Here is a 20,027-nt window from a genome sequence, read left to right on the forward strand (position 1 = left end):
AAAAAATAAAAACTTCTTGCCTGCTGTTTGGGCGCACTTGGTTGAGCAAATCTCCATCCTCCTTCTCCCAATCACCAGCCTCCTGATCACTGGCCGACCAATTGTTTCTCAACTGCCCTCCCTCCCTCTCCCACCAATCCCATTGCAGAGTGTTTCCCCCCCTCCACCACCACCACCAATTGGCCCGCCAGTATGCCCCGCCTTCCAGTAGACCCTGAGCCCTCTCTGGCCTGTGTCCTTGGTACTGCTCAGTGCCTGGTGGCAGTGCTAGAGTGCCAGGTGAGTGGTGCTGGGTGCCAAGCTGGCATTGCCCAAGGGGCAGCCGCTTGTTCCTGAACTCCCATGGCGGGGGGGGCCTTAAAGCCTCTGTTCCCACCAGCAGGATGAGCATACTTGGTCCCTATTGGTGGTGACCAGTGTAAATCCCGCTGGTGAGAACCTCCCCTGGCAGGGGTGGGGGTGGGGGTGCATGGTGGTGGTGGTGGAGGAGGAGGAGGAGGAGGACGACGAGGACAAGGACAAGGACAAGGAGGAGGACGAGGAGGTGGAGGCACTAGCAGGCCCGGAGACCACTGTCCTGGGCTCGCTAATCATATTGAAATGTCAATGCTAACATTCTGTGCAAGGCTGATTAAATGTAAAAACATAGCCTGGCAGATTTGCGATCAGTCCCACTACAAGACCCCTGCTGAGATCCTAGCCTGTTGCGCTATATGTCTCTCTTAGATCACCACATCACCATTCTTCAATGGATTTGTACAAGCTCTTTCTTTTAGCTTTATACATAATGGACACAATGGGACAAGCCTTTTCTCTTTGCCATGAGGACAGCAGATTTTCATGTGCATGACTTTTGCCTGATTTTTATCTGCATCTCTGAATCCTTCAAAGAGTTAGGGAAATTTGAATGATTAGGAAGTGTGTCAGGGCCATTTATAATGCTCCTGGAGTACTTGCCTCAGATGGAAATGTGAGTGAAATAGTTATAAATCAGAAATATTTTCATTTGTATTTTAATTTTACATCTCTAACAAATACAGTTAGTGAAGAGAAGCTTTTAAAATGTAATCCACCTTCTGGTTAATAGCAATGTTGTTCTCCAAGAATGTCCTTTGTTGTTTGCACTATGACAGGAATAATGCCATTCTGCCATTTATGTATTATTACAATATAGCCAGCATGCATCCATGCAGTAATATCAGCCTGATGATACTTCCAGAAGTATTATGTCAGAACTTAATGAATCAGGCCTGCACCTTATCTTCCCTCCCCTAGGTACTCAGGTTATATTAGGCCAAAGAGGAAAATCAGCCTCAGTCCTATTTTAGATAAGTTATCAATAAATTGATACAAAATATTATAAATTGGAAGAATTTTCAAAGTAATTTAAGTTCACTTCCTTCCCCCAAAAATGTGTGTTTTTTTAATATCATTTATCTGTCTTACAGCATCAAAATTGTTGAATGAAAACTGGTAGGCTATTATAGAAGCACTTCCATACCTGTATAACTCTCTTGCAGCTTTTGGGATAATTCCTTCATCTAACTGTGGCTCAGGGAAAAGAGTGAAGTTCTCTTTAGAATGTGGTCCGAACATGGTATAGGTTTTGCCACTGCCTGTCTGCCCATAAGCCATGATACACACATTGTATCTAAAATACAATAAGAGATCATAAGGAGTTTGAGGATTTTAAAAAATCATTATAACATTTGTCTTTGAATACTCTGCCACCTGTCACATCCAACGTAAACATAAATGAGGTACAATTTGTAGCCATATTGCATTAATACATCTTTCGATTCCACACTATCTTTGACAACGAACTTGAAAATCTTTCTTGAGAAGTGGAAGCAGCTGAGGTTTACTGTCGGTACAGAAAACTATGCTCTGCTGCTCCAATTCTGATTCAAACTATTATCCATTTTGCTTTTTAATTGTTGTAAATAAAGATACCTCTGAGACCAATTGTGAGTCAAAGTACAGCAAGTTTATTCAAAAGCTTTTGGGAGATACACCTTGTACCTAACAGCGGTTCCCCAGGCTTCTCCCCGAACACAACTTAAGAGCGTATATTTATACTCCCCCCAGTTACGTATGCATCTTCTCAGTCTCAGCAGTTTCCCAGGCTGTGGATTGTCCTCCATCATGGGAATATGGCTGCCCTGGCGTTTCTTCATGGTTATTTCAAGGCCGTAATTGTCGTGTGTGATTAGCCCTTAACACACAGGCCAACAAGATGTTAAAACGGGCCAGTATAACCATCTATGTTCACAAGTTATATAGCATATAATATGTTGGTACATGACACATAAGCAGTACACAATGAATATATATAAGAATATATATTTAGGGCATGCAAGCTTCACTATGTTAGGCAAAAGTCCACAAAATTAAAGACACAAACATAGATACGAGCTGGGTCAGCTACATTTCTGAACAGACTATTATAAACTTGTGTACAACAGCAAAGGCAGCTGCAGTCTCTCTGTCCAGGCACTCGAAAACAAATTTTGCATCTATCTGAGATACACGAAAACAAGCTGCATGTAAATTGCATCATACCTTTTTTTTATTCTCCAAGTATTACAAAGTTCATTAACCCATTCGCTAATGCACTGCGCACCCCGCACCCCCTCCTCCCCATTTGGTCACGGGCCATTCAGGCATGGCCCCATGGCCAATTTAAAACCAACTGTTACCGGCGTAAGGCCTAACTCCTTTGTCAGGAGGTCTGCCCCCTCGGTCTGTATGCTTGCACTTGGTATGACTCGGGGTGTTACTGTTTTACAACAGATGTTCAATAATGTCATACAAACACAGCAAAGAATAGCAATTACAATTAATACAATTAATCTATGCATCAAGTAGGAACCCTACGACCCAAACCATTGCCCCAGCCAGCCCGGAGGGTTATAATCATGATATTGGTTCCCTTCATCTTGTATTGTCTTTGCTACTTGTTTGATATGATCTGCCAAGTGAGTTTTATTCTCCGAGGCATCGGGAATGTACATACAACATTTGGAGCCAACTATCGTACATGTTCCTCCTTGGGAGGCTAGCACATAGTCGAGAACCAATCGGTTCTGTAAGGCAATAGTCTGGAGAGCTACAACCTCTGCTGATATCTCAGAGATGGTTGTGCTTACCTCCTCGAACCCCCATCTTTAGTCTCATTTGCAATTCTCTCTAGGGTCGAATATAAGTTCCTGCGCTGCCTTTGCTGACCCGTAGAATGGGTATGCTAGCATGAGGATTGCCCTGTTCCACTAATGGCTCGTTTGGTCTTGAGCAAGTGTATTTCAGGGTGGTTCCATAAGTCGGAAATAACATGACCCTGACCAGTCCCATGGAAGCCAAGGATAGGCATTGTTTCCACAGACAAAATAGGTGCCATTATAGGCAGTCATGAGACTAACTGAGACGTTGGTTGTGGGGCAGTGATTGTGACTGTTGTACCCAAGTCCAGGCGCTACTGGTAACGTTAATCTGCTGAATATAGTAGCTGCGGCCAACAGGTATGGAACTATTTTTTACCAGGCAGATACAACCTCTCTGTTGATTTTTCACAACAAAGTGGGGTGGAGAGTTTGATCTATTATAGCTAGGCTGGTAACAGGGCCAAGGTCGTGAGAAACGGCAGGAGAATCATCGTATTACTTATTTATAATCCACGTGACCGTTATACAGTGGTCCAAAGGTCTGCGCGCAACTTCCCGTGAACCCAGTCACCCGTGCTGATGCGCAACTTTGCACGAACCCGATCGTTCACACGCAACTTCCCGCGAGCCCGATCACTTTGCTTGGTGGTCAGCCGTCTCTGAGAATTGAGCACATTATATATTTTCAATTGGTACAGGCATACTTTTTCAATTGAGTCCAGTGTTTCTAGACACCTCGGCCTTGCATATCTATGCAGGCACAGGTGTCGCTACTGATGATAACCTCGTATGGGCCATTCCATTTGGGGGTAAACCCGGGTTTTCCGGGTAATGTCTTTACCATAACCTTGCTGCCCATCGGGGGTATCTCAGGGGTCTGTTAAAGTTCAATTTGCTCATCACTGGTTAATTGGTTTTCTCTTATTGTCTTTTGCCTACCCTTCTGTTGGGCGCTTAACTCTAAAACATATAATCTAATTCTATCTTTTAGAGGGCCTACATCTGTTCCCCTGGTAATTATGGATTCGGGCAGTTGCATAGCCCTTCCGGTCATTAACTCATAAGGGTTACTCCGGTTTGTGAAGCTCTTAGCCTCATTAGTATAGTGGGCAACATCTCTGTTCACATTTTTTTCCCTTTGGCTTTAGCCAATGCATTACATATTTGATTATATATCCCCCTTCCATAGAAAGCTTAGTGTGAACCAAATAACACTTTGCACTCGCTTTTTGGCCGCAGCTGGGCGTTCATTCATTTGTATGTAATCCCATCAAAAGACATCACTTTCCCCATTAAAATCACATGCCATACAGCTCCAATCTTTATATGATATACTCTTACATTATATCTAATTTGATCATTTGTTTGACCACATTTGAAAGTGCGATGTTTAAACAGAAATGATCCTTTTAGAGAAGATTTTCTCATGAGGTAAATAGCAGTTTCGTGGTCACAGATGCCAATTATTTATGCAGCCAGACACAGTTTGCACCCAACTCTATAAAAACACAGATAACCGAAAAGTTGTAATGAGCTATCTATTGTGTTCAGCTGAATGCTGCAAGATTTTTGAGCCTGGTTGCATAGTCAGTCTCCAACTCTTTCTCTATCTCTCTGTCTCGTAAGTAATCTGATTTCACTTCCTGTCATGTTAATGAAATTGGTTAAGGCTTTTCGGGATTTGATTTTATTCTTGGCTCTATATGGCAGTGTGACACTGTATAATAAAAATAATCACGCAATATAAGAACATAAAGAACATAAGAACATAAGAAGTAGGTGCAGGAGTAGGCCATCTAGCCCTTCGAGCCTGCCCCACCATTCAATAAGATCATGGCTGATCTGAAGTGGCTCAGTTCCACTTTCCCACTTTCTCCCCATAACCCTTAATTCCCCTGCCTCCCAAAAACCTATCTACCCGTGTCTTAAATATAGTTAGCGAGGTAGCCTCCACCACTTCAATGGGCAGAGAATTCCAGAGGTTCACTACCCTTTGAGTGAAGAAGTTCCTCCTCAACTCCGTTCTAAACTGCACCCCCCCTTATCTTGAGGCTGTGCCCCCTAGTCCTGTTGTCCTTTCGGAGTGGGAAGAATCTCTCCACCTCTACCCTATCCATCCCCTTCATTATCTTATACGTCTCTAATAAGATCCCCCCTCATCCTTCTAAACTCTAACGAGTACAGACCCAGTCTATTTAGTCTCTCTTCATATTCCAACCCCCTCATCTCCGGTATCAGCCTAGTGAATCTCCTCTGCACTCCCTCCAAGGCCAAAATATCCTTGTGCAAGTACAGCGACCAAAACTGCACACAGTACTCCAGCTGCGACCTCACCAGTGCCCTGTACAGTTGCAGCAAGACCTCCCTGCTTTTATACTCTATCCCCCTCGCTATAAAGGCCAGCATCCCATTCGCCTTCTTGATCACCTGCTGCACCTGCAGACTGGGTTTTTGCGACTCATGCACAAGGACCCCCAGGTCTCTCTGCACTGTAGCATGCTGCAGCTTTTCGCCCTTTAAATAGTAATCCCTCCTACTATTATTCCTGCCAAAGTGGATAACCTCACACTTGCTAACATTGTACTCCATCTGCCAGGTCCTCGCCCACTCACTCAGCCTATCTAGATCCCTCTGCAGACTTTCCACACCCTCGGCAAAATTTGCTTTTCCACTCATCTTTGTGTCATCAGCAAATTTTGACACCCTACACTCAGCCCCCTCCTCCAGATCATCTATATAAATGGTAAATAGCTGAGGCCCCAGCACCGATCCCTGCGGCACTCCACTAGTTACCAACCGCCAATCCGACTAGCACCCATTGATACCAATTCTCTGCCTCCTATTAGACAACCAATCGTCTATCCACGCTAACACCTTACCCCCAACTCCATGCCCCCTAACCTTCTAAAGCAACCTTTTGTGCAGCACCTTATCAAACGCCTTTTGAAAATCGAGAAACACCACATCCACCGGTTCCCCTCTGTCTACCGCTGTAGTCACAACCTCATAGAATTCCAATAAATTTGTCAAACACGAGAACAGTTGTATCATACCACTTTACATATCAAAACCATGATATCCAAATCCTTTTCATTTAAGTTGTTTCTAGTTTTAAACTGAGTTAAGTTTTGCAGTTCAAGGCAAACCTAGATGGCACATGAAATGCTAATGGCAGTACACAATTGTCAGACATTTGTAAATCGCAATATGCTGCGGACTTCACTGACTTGATATATTTTAAACTGGCTCATAGTATATTTATTATCTCATTATTATTATTATTTATTATTACAAAATCATTCTTTTGTTCTTACTTTTCTACCTTTCCACAAAGTTACTTATTCTCATAACTTCTCAATTAACTCTTGCATAATTCCTACTTCAAGACAAAGGAAAGAGCATATGGTTCCCTCCAAGGTCTACATCCTTTCTTAAACTTCAATTTACTTTCCAATTTTTATTTAAACTCTGTATCAAACCCTCTGTTGTAAAATCACAATTAGGGGAAGAACAAATAATAAGGAAATATCCATGCAACCACTTTATTAAACACACACAGACACACATGGAAGCTTCCAACATGCATTCTGGTAAAGTTGTCTTTATTCGTCTTTCTTCCAAACCGTAATTAAACTCAAAACAGAAGTAAATTCAAGAAATCGTATATACTTTAACAGTTTTAACAATTTCTCAGCCCCTTTGAAGTTAAGCTGAAATGTAAAGCATTGCATTTATTGCCCGCAATAAATACTCCACAAAAAGACAAGTGACCAGACTACACAAACACACTAAAATACAAAAACTAAGATTATAACAGGGTGTGCTTTGTGATCAGCTCTATTCCAGGTTTGTAGTTGATTCACTACTTGCACACGTTTAAACACGCGCTCCTATTCTACCTTACGTAACTCCCTTTTCTGTTAATTTTTTCTTTTGACTTTATGTCCTAAAATTACTGCAAGTCTTACAACACCAAAATCCATCCTGTCTGGGACAGAATGGGTTAATTCTCTGCTTGTTTCAGCAGAAGGGCAGGGGAAGTAAGTTCGCTCAGATGGACTCTTCAAACACTTAGGAATAATTCTTTCATTGTCAGTTCTATCAAGAATATATTTTTAAATCTAACAAAAGTCTGATCCAGAAAATCCAAAGTAAGATTTATCTTTATCACCTTTAAATATCCCTACTAAATTAAGACCGTTGCACTTTCTTACAATTCTGGCACAGTAAAAAAAATTTCACAAGAGCACACAACTGGAGCTTATCATATGGAGCACAGATGCACGAAGAAATACTGAAAGCATTTTAATGTTCAGCAATCTACATGATTAATTATTTCTACAGTTCTGCTTTTGTAACCAACACAGACAAGTACAAAATCGAATCTACTGTGTGCCTAAATGGCTAACTCTCCTTACAACTTTTCAGATGTAATGTAATGCCACCTTTCCCACATGGCAGAGCTCAAATCTCTGTCCGATCCCTACGTAATTTATTAAACTTGAAGCAATTCACTTTAATTGGCTATATCCACATGAGGCTCTCAATTGCACAATTACACTCTCTCTCTCTGTACCATACAGGGTCAGCCTGCTTGTTTCTTTTTAACCCTTTACTGATGGGAGCTCATGGGCCTCTAATAAATCTGGCCATATTTGATTCGGGTGCCTCCTGCTGTGACAAATCCCCTTCTCCCCCAAACAGTCATATAGTCATGCACAGTTCCAAATACATATCCACTATCGGTGTAAATGTTCTCCCCACACCTCAGTAAAAGCCTGTGTCAGGGCTATCAGTTCTGCCATTTGTACTGACATACCTCCCTCTACTCTTCCTGCTTGGACCACTTGTAAGTCCATCCCGTTCGCAGTGACCCATCTATATACTTCCGTGACCCTTCCACAAACAGGGTTGCCTCCATTGCCTCTAGGGGCACCTCCCTTATTCTACTTCCCTCTGCTCCCTCATCTACATTCCCACCTGTATGTGGCCTTCCTTCATCTAACCTTCCTTCGGCGGGGTTCTCTCTCATGTCGCATATGATGGTGATGCTGATGGGGAGGAGCACTGCCTCCCACTTAGCCCTTCTCATTGGCTGAGCCAATTTAGCAAATTCTGGCATAAAGTTGCAGCTATAATTAAATAAATCCAAAACCTTCCTTACCCCTTGGATGGTCACCAGCCTAGGCATTTGCCATATGGTGGCTTTCCTGTCCACGGGCATCCCCTTGATCCCTTGGGATATTAAATGTCCCAGATATAACACCTGTGTCTTTCCTACTTGGACCTTTTCCAGATTTGCCTTTAACCCTTGATCTTCTAAGTGCTTCAAGGTTGAGTATAATGCTGTCTGAAGTTCCACTTTAGTTTCAAAGGCTATCAAAATATCGTCTACATTCTGTAAGATTGTGCTCCCTTTTGGGAGTTCCAATTGTTCGAGAAATTGCTCATTGCTTGGTGAAATATGACCAGGCTACTATGGAAGCCCTGTGGGAGTCTAGTCCATGTATACGGCTTGTTGCCTACTGTGAAGAAAAATTTATCCTGTGAGTTAAAGTTCAAGGGGATGGACCAGAACTCGTTAGCTATATCTAATTCTGTAAATATCTTGTGGGACAATGATAATACCAAAATTTGGCATTTGCACTCCAGGGTTGGAGTTTTCCCAGCGACACTACGATCTGATGTTTTTCCCCTGGTGTGAAGGATTTAGATCGGTTAATGGGATTATTTACTGTTCCTCCCCTCATTCCCAGAGCAAGGTCGCAGACCTCCTCCTCAGTATCAAAGTCGCCCCCAGTTTCATGGTCATATTGCCAGGGTAGGGAGGTAATGTCCCCCTGCAGTGGTCTTCTAACACTTGGTTTTGTTTCTCCAGCTCCCTTACTCTGAATTCTAATTCCCTAATCTTTTTATTCTCATTCACTTCTTAGTGGAGATGACTACTTGCTCAATTAGTCCAGCTAGCTTATGTATTAACAATACTGCTTTCTTCTCTGTTTGGTTTCTCTTTTCTAACTCTCTAATCTGTGATTCCGATGTTTTAATTCTCTCCTTGTTGTCAGCCCGTTTTTTACCCGAGACTGAGACCTGTTCAATTAATCCGGTCAATTGGTGAACTAAGAGAACTCCAATTTTCTTAGTTCTGTCCTTTTTCCCCCTTTCCAACCAACCATTTCCATTGTTGGTCTAGCAGGTGAGATGGATCCCACCCCTCTTTCCTCATCTGTTTAATGAATTTGTCCCTCCCCATCATATACTCGATTATCAGGGATCCCAGAGTCCCCACTGTCCTTGTCCTGCCATAACACCAATAAGTTTATACTCACCACCTGGAGTCCTCTATTCTCCTTTCTCGCTCTCCCACTCCTAGGTCCCTCTAATCAGAGCCCGGTGATACCTGTCAGGGGTGATCAGTGCCCTCCGTACCACCGCTTACACTCGTGAACTTACACCCTTAAGCTCACACTATTAAGCCGGCGTTTCCTTCTACTCCGGCGATCACTCAGACAGATTCTTTCTTACTCACATCTGAACATCACAGCCCAGGCATCTTTCTCCAGTCTTCACACCCATTTCAAAATCCTGACCTTCGCGTGGCGGGGCTACCCCTCTTAAAACCGGTCTAAGGCTGGGTGTAAAGACAGATGTCTCCTTGACCGTATGTGTTCAGTTCAGACCTCTCAGACACTCTTTCATCACAGATGAGTACCTACTGCACCTACTGTACTTTGACCCACTCCCTTAAGTTTGGTAATCTAATCCGGAGCTCCGGTTGTGGCCATTCAACTGGACCGGTAAACAGATCCTGGGTTTCGGCACCAATTGTAGGTAAAGATACCTCTGAGATCAATTGTGAGTCAAAGTACAGCAAGTTTACTCAAAAAACATTTGGGAGATACACTGAGTACCTAACAGCGGTTCCCCAGGATTCTCCCCGAACACAACTTAAGAGCGTACATTTAATACTCTCCCCCCCAACCCTCCCGCCCCCAGTTATGTATGCATCTTCTCAGTCTCAGCAGTTTCCCAGGCTATGGGTTGTCCTCCATCATGGGAACACGGCTGCCTTGGCGTTTCTTCATGGTTATTTCAAGGCCGTAATTGTCGTGTGTGATTAGCGCTTAGCTAACACACAGGCCGACAAGACAAGTTAAAATTAACGGGCTGGTATAATCATCTATGTTTAGAAGTTATATTGCATATAATATATATAATATGTTGGTACATGACACATAAACACTACACAATGAATATATATATGAATATATATTTAGGGCATGCAAGCTTCACTATGTTAGGCAAAAGTCCACAAAATTAAAGACACAAACATAGATACAATCTGGGTCAGCTACATTTCTGAATGGACTATCATAAACTTGTGTACAACAGCAAGGGCAGCTGCAGCCTCTCTGGGCACTTGAAAACAAATTTGGTATCTATCCAAGATACATGAAAACAAGCTGCATGTAAGTTGCATGATTTTTTTTCCATTCTCCAAGTATTACAAAGTTCATTAACCCATTCACTACTGCACAATAATAGCTAAATGAGATAAAACTCATCTTGGTCCTTTGACATAGGCAGTGTTCCATAAATTTCTGGCTCTGTTATCACCAATGAAATATTCATGCTTCTGATCATGGTTTCTGAAATAATGTCATACAAAGCATGTGACGTATTTTAAAGTATTCACCCTATCATCTATGACTGCACTTGCAGCAGAAAGAATTAAATATTAAAATAAAATGAAGACAATATTTATTTCAATCATATGAAACTGCTTAACTTATTTATAATCATCATTCCTGAACTATTAGAACTGATTCCATGAGAGTGTGGTACAAGAAATCATTGGCATGCAGTCTACGATTTTCCTTTCTTAATCTTAGTGTAAATTCACCAGTATGCACCAATTATTTCCTGTAATGTATTCTTTCAAAATGGAGATTGAAGCATTTAATTAATGCATTCTATAGCCAGTACATCAAAAGTTGAACTGATTTTGTTTTGTAATCAGTTCATGAGAATTAAGATGCGCAGTTTAGGTAGATTGGCCATCCTAAATTGCCCCTTTAGTGTCCAAAGATGTGTAGGTTTGGTGTACTAACCATGGTAAACGTGTGGGGTTACGGGGATAGTTGGGCTTGGGTAAGATAGCCCGTGAAGCGTGGGCCAAGGTAGAATGCTCTTTTGGAGAGTCGGTGTAGACTCAATGCGCCGAAAAGCCTCCTTTGGCATTGTAGGGATTCCATGGTTCCAATTAAAGTCTACAGAAAATGTAGAAGGTTCCTATAAAATATAAAACAACTTGCCAATACTATTATCTGATCTAAATAGTAAAACACTAAGATAGACATAGCATATCTCTGAAAGCATGTCTCAGGATAATTTTAGCCATCTTTTACACTGGCTTCTGTCCTGCCCATGATCTTCAGATTTGGTATATCCCTACCTCAGGGTGAAATGTTGTGGTGCCTGGTGCACATTATCCAGCCACCTCCCTCTGGCCACATGTTACTCCCGCACATGATCTTCTATGGCCCACATATGTGATGGTGCCATCCCCTTTTCAGCAGCTTGCTTGGCACAATGCACACACATCCCCTTTATCGGCACACTATTCTTCCTCCACCAACTCTCCATCAACAAAGAGTGACTGAGAAGGTGATAAAGAAAGGAAAGATAGAGTATGAAGCTAAACTAGCTTTAAATATAAAAAATGACAGTAAAAGTTTTTACAAATATATAAAGAAGAGGAGGCTGGCTAGACTGAATGTTGGACTCTTGGAGGATGAGAGGGGGGATTTAGCGGTGGGCGATGAGGAAATGGCTGAGGCTTTAAATAAGTTTTTTGCTTCGGTCTTCATGGAGGAGGTCACGAATAGTTTGCCGGATATTAAAGATACAAGGATGGTAGGAGTTGAGGGCCTAAATGCGATTACTATCACTAGAGAGGTAGTGCTTGATAGACTAATGGGACTGAAGGTGGACAAGTCCCCAGGGCCGGATGGAATGCATCCCAGGGTTCTGAAAGAAATGGCAGAGGTGATAGCGGATGGCTTAGTAATTATTTATCAAAATTCGCTGGACTCTGGGGAAGTGCCGGAAGATTGGAAAACGCCGCTGTTTAAAAAAGGTAGCAGACAAAAGGCAGGAAATTATAGGCCGGTTAGTTTAACGTCTGTAGTTGGCAAAATGCTGGAATCCGTCATCAAAGAAGAAATAGCGAGGCACCTAGAAGAGAATGGTTTGATCGAGCAGACGCAGCATGGATTCGTTAAGGGGAAGTCATGTTTGACGAATTTATTGGAGTTCTACGAGGATGTGACTAGTGCGGTAGACAGAGGGGAACCAGTGGATGTGGTGTTTTTAGATTTCCAAATGGCGTTTGATGAGGTGCCTCATAAAAGGTTGCTACAGAAGATTAGGGTGCACAGAGTTGGGGGTAAGGTGTTAGTGTGGATAGAGGATTGGCTGTCTAATAGGAAGCAGAGAGTTGGTATCAATGGGTGCTATTCTGGTTGGCAGTTGGTGACTAGTGGAGTGCCGCAGGGATCGGTGCTGGGGCCTCAGCTATTTACCATTTATATAGATGATCTGGAGGAGGGGGCTGAGTGTAGGGTGACGAAATTTGCTGATGACACGAAGATGAGTAGAAAAGCAAATTGCGTGGAGGGTGTGGAAAGTCTGCAGAGAGATCTGGATAGGCTGAGCGAGTGGGCGAGGACCTGGCAGATGGGGTATAATATTAGCAAGTGTGAGGTTATCTACTTTGGCAGAAATAATAGTAGGAGGGATTATTATTTAAAAGGCAAAAAGCTGCAGCATGCTACAGTGCAGAGGGACCCCCCCCCTTGTGCATGAATCGCAAAAACCCAGTCTGCAGGTGCAGCAGGTGATCAAGAAGGCAAATGGAGTGTTGGCCTTTATAGCGCGGGGATTGAAATATAAAAGCAGGGAGGTCTTGTTGCAACTGTACAGGGTACTGGTGAGACCGCAGCTGGAGTACTGTGTGCAGTTTTGGTCGCCGCACTTGCGCAAGGATATATTGCCCTTGGAGGGAGTGCAGAGGAGGTTCACTAGGCTGATACCGGAGATGAGGGGGTTGGCCTATGAAGACAGACTAAATAGACTGGGTCTGTACTCGTTGGAGTTTAGAAGGCTGAGGGGGGATCTTATAGAGACGTATAAGATAATGAAGGGGATGGATAGGGTAGAGGTAGAGAGATTCTTCCCACTTAGAAAGGATAGCAGGCACAGCCTCAAGATAAAGGGGGGGCAGTTTAGATCAGAGTTGAGGAGGAACTTCTTCACTCAAAGGGTGGTGAATCTCTGGAATTCTCTGCCCATTGAAGTGGTGGAGGCTACCTCGCTAAATATATTTAAGTCAAGGGTAGATAGGTTTCTGATGGACAAGGGAATTAAGGATTATGGGGAGAAAGCGGGAAAGTGGAACTGATCCACTTCAGATCAGCCATGATCTTACTGAATGGCGGGGCAGGCTCGAAGGACTAGACGGCCTACTCCTGCTCCTATTTCTTATGTTCTTAACTCTCTGAAAGAGCATTTTACCCATGCCCGAATCTGGAGAGCCAAAGAGAAGGGCCCTTCCAAGGCCACAGGCCCCACCCTCCAACTCCCTTGAACGTCAGACATGCTGTATTTATTCTGGTGGACTTTCTCTACATTTCTTTACACTTTTTGTATTCTCCAAAAATATTCCAGATATTTCCAAGAATCTTCCAATACCTTTACGAATTTTCCATTAAGTCAGAAGTCGCTTGCGAGTCAGATTCTGGCAATGACACTAACAAAAATCACATCTCATAGAATCCCTACAGTGCAGAAAGAGGCCGTTCAGCCCATCTAGCTGCACCGACAACAATTCCACCCAGGTCCTATCCCCATAACCCCATGTATTTACCCTGTTAATCCCCCTGACACTAAGAGGCAATTTAGCATAGCCAATTTACCTAACCTGCATATTTTTCGGTCTGTGGGAGGAAATTGGAGCACCCGGAGAAACCCACGTAGACACGGAGAGAACATGCAAATTCCACACAATCACCCAAGGCCGGAATTGAACCCGAGTCCCTGACAGTGCAAGCAGCAGTGCTTAACCACTGTATCTGAGTGAAGTCACTCAATAATAAATATCCTGTTGGTTCCATAAACGGTGCATATTTGAAGTCCAGCCCAACCCCATTATCCAACCCTGCGAAAATGGCTTCTGCCAGATATTGGGGCAGGACTTCCAGATGCAAGGTCCTGGTGACACATTAGATAAGGTGTGGAGTCTCCACAACTCCATGAAAACCCTGGCCCACGTCACAGGAAAATCTCCGAGGCAATAAAGTGAGTTTATTCTCAGAGGTGTCCAAAGCACTTGTAATAAGTTACATTTGTTGCTATTCCCAATAAAATCAGTTAGTTTAGGTTATAGGAATTGCACAGTGCACGTTTCACAGTGGATGAACACAGGCTTGCTGGTTTCACCCTTTATACTGTTCATATCAGGTCAGTTTCACGCTATTATTACTTTATGTTGTGCACTTGTTTTTTCTAACCCTTAAGATAAGGTGCAGGCGCTGTGTGTAACCTGTGTGCTGTTGGCAAACAGGGGTTCCATTTTTATGGACAAGAAAGGGGCAGTTCAAATTGTGCTGATTCCTCTGACCACCGAGAAGAGAATTACTTTGTCTTTGAAATTCCTGAGGATAGCTCCCAGAGGGCTGGCCAGATGATCAGGTGACTTGTGGCAGTTATTTAATTTTCTTTGGTGAGCAAAAGAGATTAGTTTAAAAAAAATATAGCTATAAGGATAATTTTTAAAGATATATAGTGAAGGGTTTATTTCCATGTCATAGAAACCCAATACTATGGTTAAAAAAGCTCTTACTTGTTTTTTAAACCACCACAGTTGGCTTTCCATCACATCAGTATAAGTTCCCAGCTGCACTCATAAACCAGCTGTGGGAAATCTGCAAGATTCCAACTTGGTGTCCTTTGTCTCAACTTGCCAACACAATTAGCTTCTGAACCCCACTTCAAACAGTTTGGGAAAATTCTGCCCAGTGCTGTTGTTCTAAGTAATTCTCAAAGTATGGAAAAGTATTTTAGGCTTTCAAACTATAAACATCAAATTGATTTCCCATGTATACATGTATACACTTTAATACTTGTAATAACTTAAGCAGTTAGAGTTTTAGTGCAGATTTACTTTATTCCTCAAATCATAGCATCACAGAATCCCTACAGTGCAGAAAGAGGCCATTCAGCCCATTAAGCCTACACCAACTACAATCCCACAGAGGCCCTATCCCATTAACCCACAAATTTAACCTACTAGTCCCACTGACACTAAGGGGCAGTTTAGTATGGCCAATCAACACATCTTTGGACTACGGCAGGAAACTGGAGCACCCAGAGGAACCCAAATAGGCACGGGGAGAACATGCAGTCTCCACACAGACAGGATCTGGAGCCGGAATTAAACCCGGATCCGTGGCACCATGAGGCAGCAGTGCTAACCATTGTGCAACTATGCTGCTCCCAAAAGCAATGTCAACCCATCAATAAAGTTTTACAAAATAAATTCTACATGCCTGCTTGACTAAGCTATTTTTCTGCCGAAGCTGAAAAATGTGTGCAAATATCCGGTTTTTAAATATCAGATCTTTCACAGCACCTTGACTCACCTCCCACCCTTTAGTTTTCTACGTTCAGTTCCTCTGGCTTGTCCAATACAACAACAGACCCCCCTCCCCCAACCCCCTCATGCCCACAAGACCACTGTCTCTTGTTGTTCAGTTTTACTTTCACTGAGCACTGACTTTTGTTCTCCTACTAACACATTCTGCTTTCTTACCTTTGCCATTATTAACTCTTCACTCCCTAATGGTACCATTAACAGCCCCTCCATCTCTTGTCCGTGATGTCTTTGTCAATCTTTCCTTAGCTCCAACCTACACTGTCTTTCCATTCTGCATGTGGGTATGCCGGCGTTGGACTGGCGTAAACACAGTAAAAAGTCTGACAACACCAGGTTTTAATCCAACCGATTTATTTGATAGTAAACGCACAAGCTTTCGGGGTTAGTCCCTTCGTCAGGTGAATGGAGAGCTCTGGCCTCAGACAGAGCATATAAAGCACAGACTGTTTAGAGATTACTGATTAGAATGCGAATCCTTACACCTAACCTGCTGTTCAAGACCTGAAGTGGTTGACAATGTGAGTGGAAGGAGCACTGATCACAGGTTAAAGAGATGTGTATTGTCTCCAGACAGTACAGTAAGTGAGGTTTTGCAAACCCAGGCAAGTCACGGGGGTTACAGATAGTGCGACATGACTGTGTTTCCATTCTGCTCCATACCCTCTCCAAGTATATAATTCATCACATCTCTATCCCTTTTCAATTTTGTAGAAGGGTCACAGGGACTTGAAACATTAACTGTGTATTTCTCTCTCCACAGATGTCGCCAGGCCTGCTCAGTTTATCCAGCATTCTCTATTTTTACTTCAGATTTTCGGCATCAGCAGTATTTTGCTGTTATTTTAGTTGATATATTGGTGTTGAATTTCAGTGTAAGTAGGAAGGAAATGAAACTGCAAAACATAATCATCATGATGCAGAACATTCAAGCTATGAGTGGGAAAAAATGTTTTACAGATAATGAAAAGAAAGCATGAATTCAAATAATAATCCACTGGACATTCCAATGTAAGAAAAGGAGTTAATCTGATTGTAAGAACAGTGCTAATGTCATATAACAACTGACTTATCTTTGTATTGTAATGTTTGTAATGTTAATTTTTAGTTTTTGTTGTTCAATGAAGAAGTACAGAATAATAGACACTGAAGTGAGACTGACCCTACAGCATTGTTTTTTAAGTTTGTTTGAGTCACAAGTAGGCTTACATTAACACTGCAATGAAGTTATTGTGAAAATCCCCCAGTCACCACACTCAAATGCCTGTTCGGGTACACAGGGAGAATCTAGCATGGCCAATGCACCTAACTAGCACATCTTTCGGACTATGGGGGGGAAACCGGAGCACCCAGAGGAAACCCATGCAGACACGGGGAGAATGTACAGAGTCGCACAGTGACTCAAGCCAGGAACTGAACCCGGATTCCTGGTGCTGTGAGTCTGCAGTGCTAACCACTGTGCCATCCACACTGATATGTTTTAACAGGAAACAATTACCTGCTTCATGAAAGTTAATTAGCCACCACGTACTAGTTTCAGAGCTTCAGGGAGAGATGATCAATAATATGGATGCAGTGACAATAGTTTGTACTGCAAAAGGAATACTGCCTGGATAAGTAATGGGGGAATCAAGCTGGTGCTGTCTGGTATAGAATCAAAGATAGACTAATAATTAATAGTTTCACTTAATGGAAGAATAATTATATATTCCTGTTGCTTACTGTGGACACAGTAAAAAGTCTGACAACACCAGGTTTTAGTCCAACCGATTTATTTGATAGTAAACGCACAAGCTTCCGAGGTTTCCCTCAGGTGAATGGAGAGTTCTGGCCTCAGACAGAGCATATAAAGCACAGACAGTTTAGAGATTACTGATTAGAATGCGAATCTTTACACCTAACCTGCTGTTCAAGTCCTAAAGTGGCCGACAACGTGAGTGGAAGGAGCACTGATCACAGGTTAAAGAGATGTGTATTGTCTCCAGACAACCCAGTGAGTGAGGTTTTGCAAACTCAGGCAAGTCACGGGGGTTACAGATAGTGTGATATGAACCCAAGATCCCTGTTGAGACCGTCCTCATGTGTGCGGAATTTGGCTATCAGTCTCTGCTCAGCGACTCTGCGCTGTCATGTGTCGTGAAGGCCGCCTTGGAGAACGCTTACCCGAAGGTCAGAGGCTGAATGCCCGTGACCACTGAAGTGTTCGCCAACAGGAAGGGAACAGTCTTGCCTGGCGATTGTCGAGCGATGTTCATTCATCCGTTGTCGTAGCGTCTGCATGGTCTCCCCAATATACCATGCTTCGGGACATCATTCTTGCAACGTATCAGGTAGACAATGTTGGCCGAGTTGCAAGAGTATTTACCGTGTACCTGGTGGATGGTATTCTCACGTGGATACCATCATCACACGTGAGAATACCATCCACCAGGTACACGGTAAATACTCTTGCAACTCGGCCAACATTGTCTACTTGATACGTTGCAAGAAAGGATGTCCCGAAGCATGGTACATTGGGGAGACCATGCAGACGCTACGACAACGGATGAATGAACATTGCTCGACAATCACCAGGCAGGACTGTTCCCTTCCTGTTGGCGAACACTTCAGTGGTCACAGGCATTCAGCCTCTGACCTTCGGGTAAGCGTTCTCCAAGGCGGCCTTCACGACACATGACAGCGCAGAGTCGCTGAGCAGAGACTGATAGCCAAATTCCGCACACATGAGGACGGTCTCAACAGGGATCTTGGGTTCATGTCACACTATCTGTAACCCCCGTGACTTGCCTGGGTTTGCAAAACCTCACTCACTGGGCTGTCTGGAGACAATACACATCTCTTTAACCTGTGATCAGTGCTCCTTCCACTCACGTTGTCGGCCACTTTAGGACTTGAACAGCAGGTTAGGTGTAAAGATTCGCATTCTAATCAGTAATCTCTAAACTGTCTGTGCTTTATATGCTCTGTCTGAGGCCAGAACTCTCCATTCACCTGAGGGAAACCTCGAAAGCTTGTGCGTTTACTATCAAATAAATCGGTTGGACTAAAACCTGGTGTTGTCAGACTTTTTACTGTGTTTACCCCAGTCCAACGCCGGCACACCCACATCATGCTTATTGTGGAGTCATTGGTGCAGAACAACACAGCAATGGAGAGTTCAAAGGGGCTGAAATGTGCAGTGGTCTGCACGGTTTCCTGTCTTGTTAATTTCACCTCTGGTTTAAATTCATAATCACAATCTAGAGAATCATGGGGAAAATGACTGAAGGCAGCAGTGCTGCCTGTAAGGACGTAGTGACAGATAAGTGCACTTTGACAAAATGCAAACAATTGTCTGATAAACCAGAAATAGTCAGTATTCTAATACCAGCCAAAGCAACAGCATTATAATTGACTTATAATGATGACAAACAGTGGCTATCTGGGAGAAGAAGAAGAAATGGTTACAAGAAGAGGCACATCAAATGAAGCAGGAGGCAGTGGCAGGAGGGAGGTGAAGGAGAGTGAGAGTAGGAGAGAATGCAAGAGTGTGCAGGTAATGGGCAATCAATTCCCAGAGTCTGGCCCCGATGGCTCACAAGAAATTCATTGAAGTCACATGTACCAAAATGTTGTGAAACTTCCTAATGAGCATCAGCAGGCATTTTAAACAGCAAACAGCCCTTAATGAGCGAGCATACTGCTATTCTTAGCACAGGCTTCAACTTCTTTACTGAGATGATGTCTTGTCACAAATATAGGCTTAACAGGTGTTTCAGCTGAAGACCCCTTTGTAGTTGTCCATAATTACTGTGTGAGTGCAGCTTCAACAACACTGAAAAAGCTCAACACAAATCAGGACCAAGCAGCATACTTGATCTCCTTCAACAAACATCCATTCCCTCTGACAACGAGCTGTGGCAGCAGTGTGTACCATCTACAAGATGCATTACAGAAACGCACTATGACAGCATCTTTCAAACCTGCAACCACTACCATCAGAAGGACAAGGGTAGCAGATACATGAGAACAGCCCTATCTCGAAGTTCCCCTCCAAGTCACTTACCATCCTGACTTGCAAATATATTGCCATTCCTTCACTGCTGCTGGACCAAAATCCTTGAACTACCTCCCTGATAGCACTGTGGGTGCACCTACACCACACAAACAGCAGC

The 20,027-nt window shown here is 43.2% G+C and overlaps 1 protein-coding gene across 1 annotated transcript in view; it reads right to left on the reverse strand.

Moving 5' to 3' along the window:
- The window catches only part of kif25 (kinesin family member 25), a 113,934-nt gene that overhangs the window by 36,256 nt on the left and 57,651 nt on the right, over positions 1-20,027 (reverse strand). The window contains exon 10 of the mRNA XM_080199909.1: positions 1,502-1,651. Within this exon, the coding sequence (XP_080056035.1) occupies positions 1,502-1,651 (150 nt within the window). The remainder of the gene's footprint in view (positions 1-1,501; positions 1,652-20,027) is intronic.

This window comes from Carcharhinus amblyrhynchos, chromosome 12 (genome assembly GCF_965287045.1).
Source record: "Carcharhinus amblyrhynchos chromosome 12, sCarAmb.v2.hapA, whole genome shotgun sequence".
Classification (NCBI taxonomy): Eukaryota; Metazoa; Chordata; class Chondrichthyes; order Carcharhiniformes; family Carcharhinidae; genus Carcharhinus; species Carcharhinus amblyrhynchos.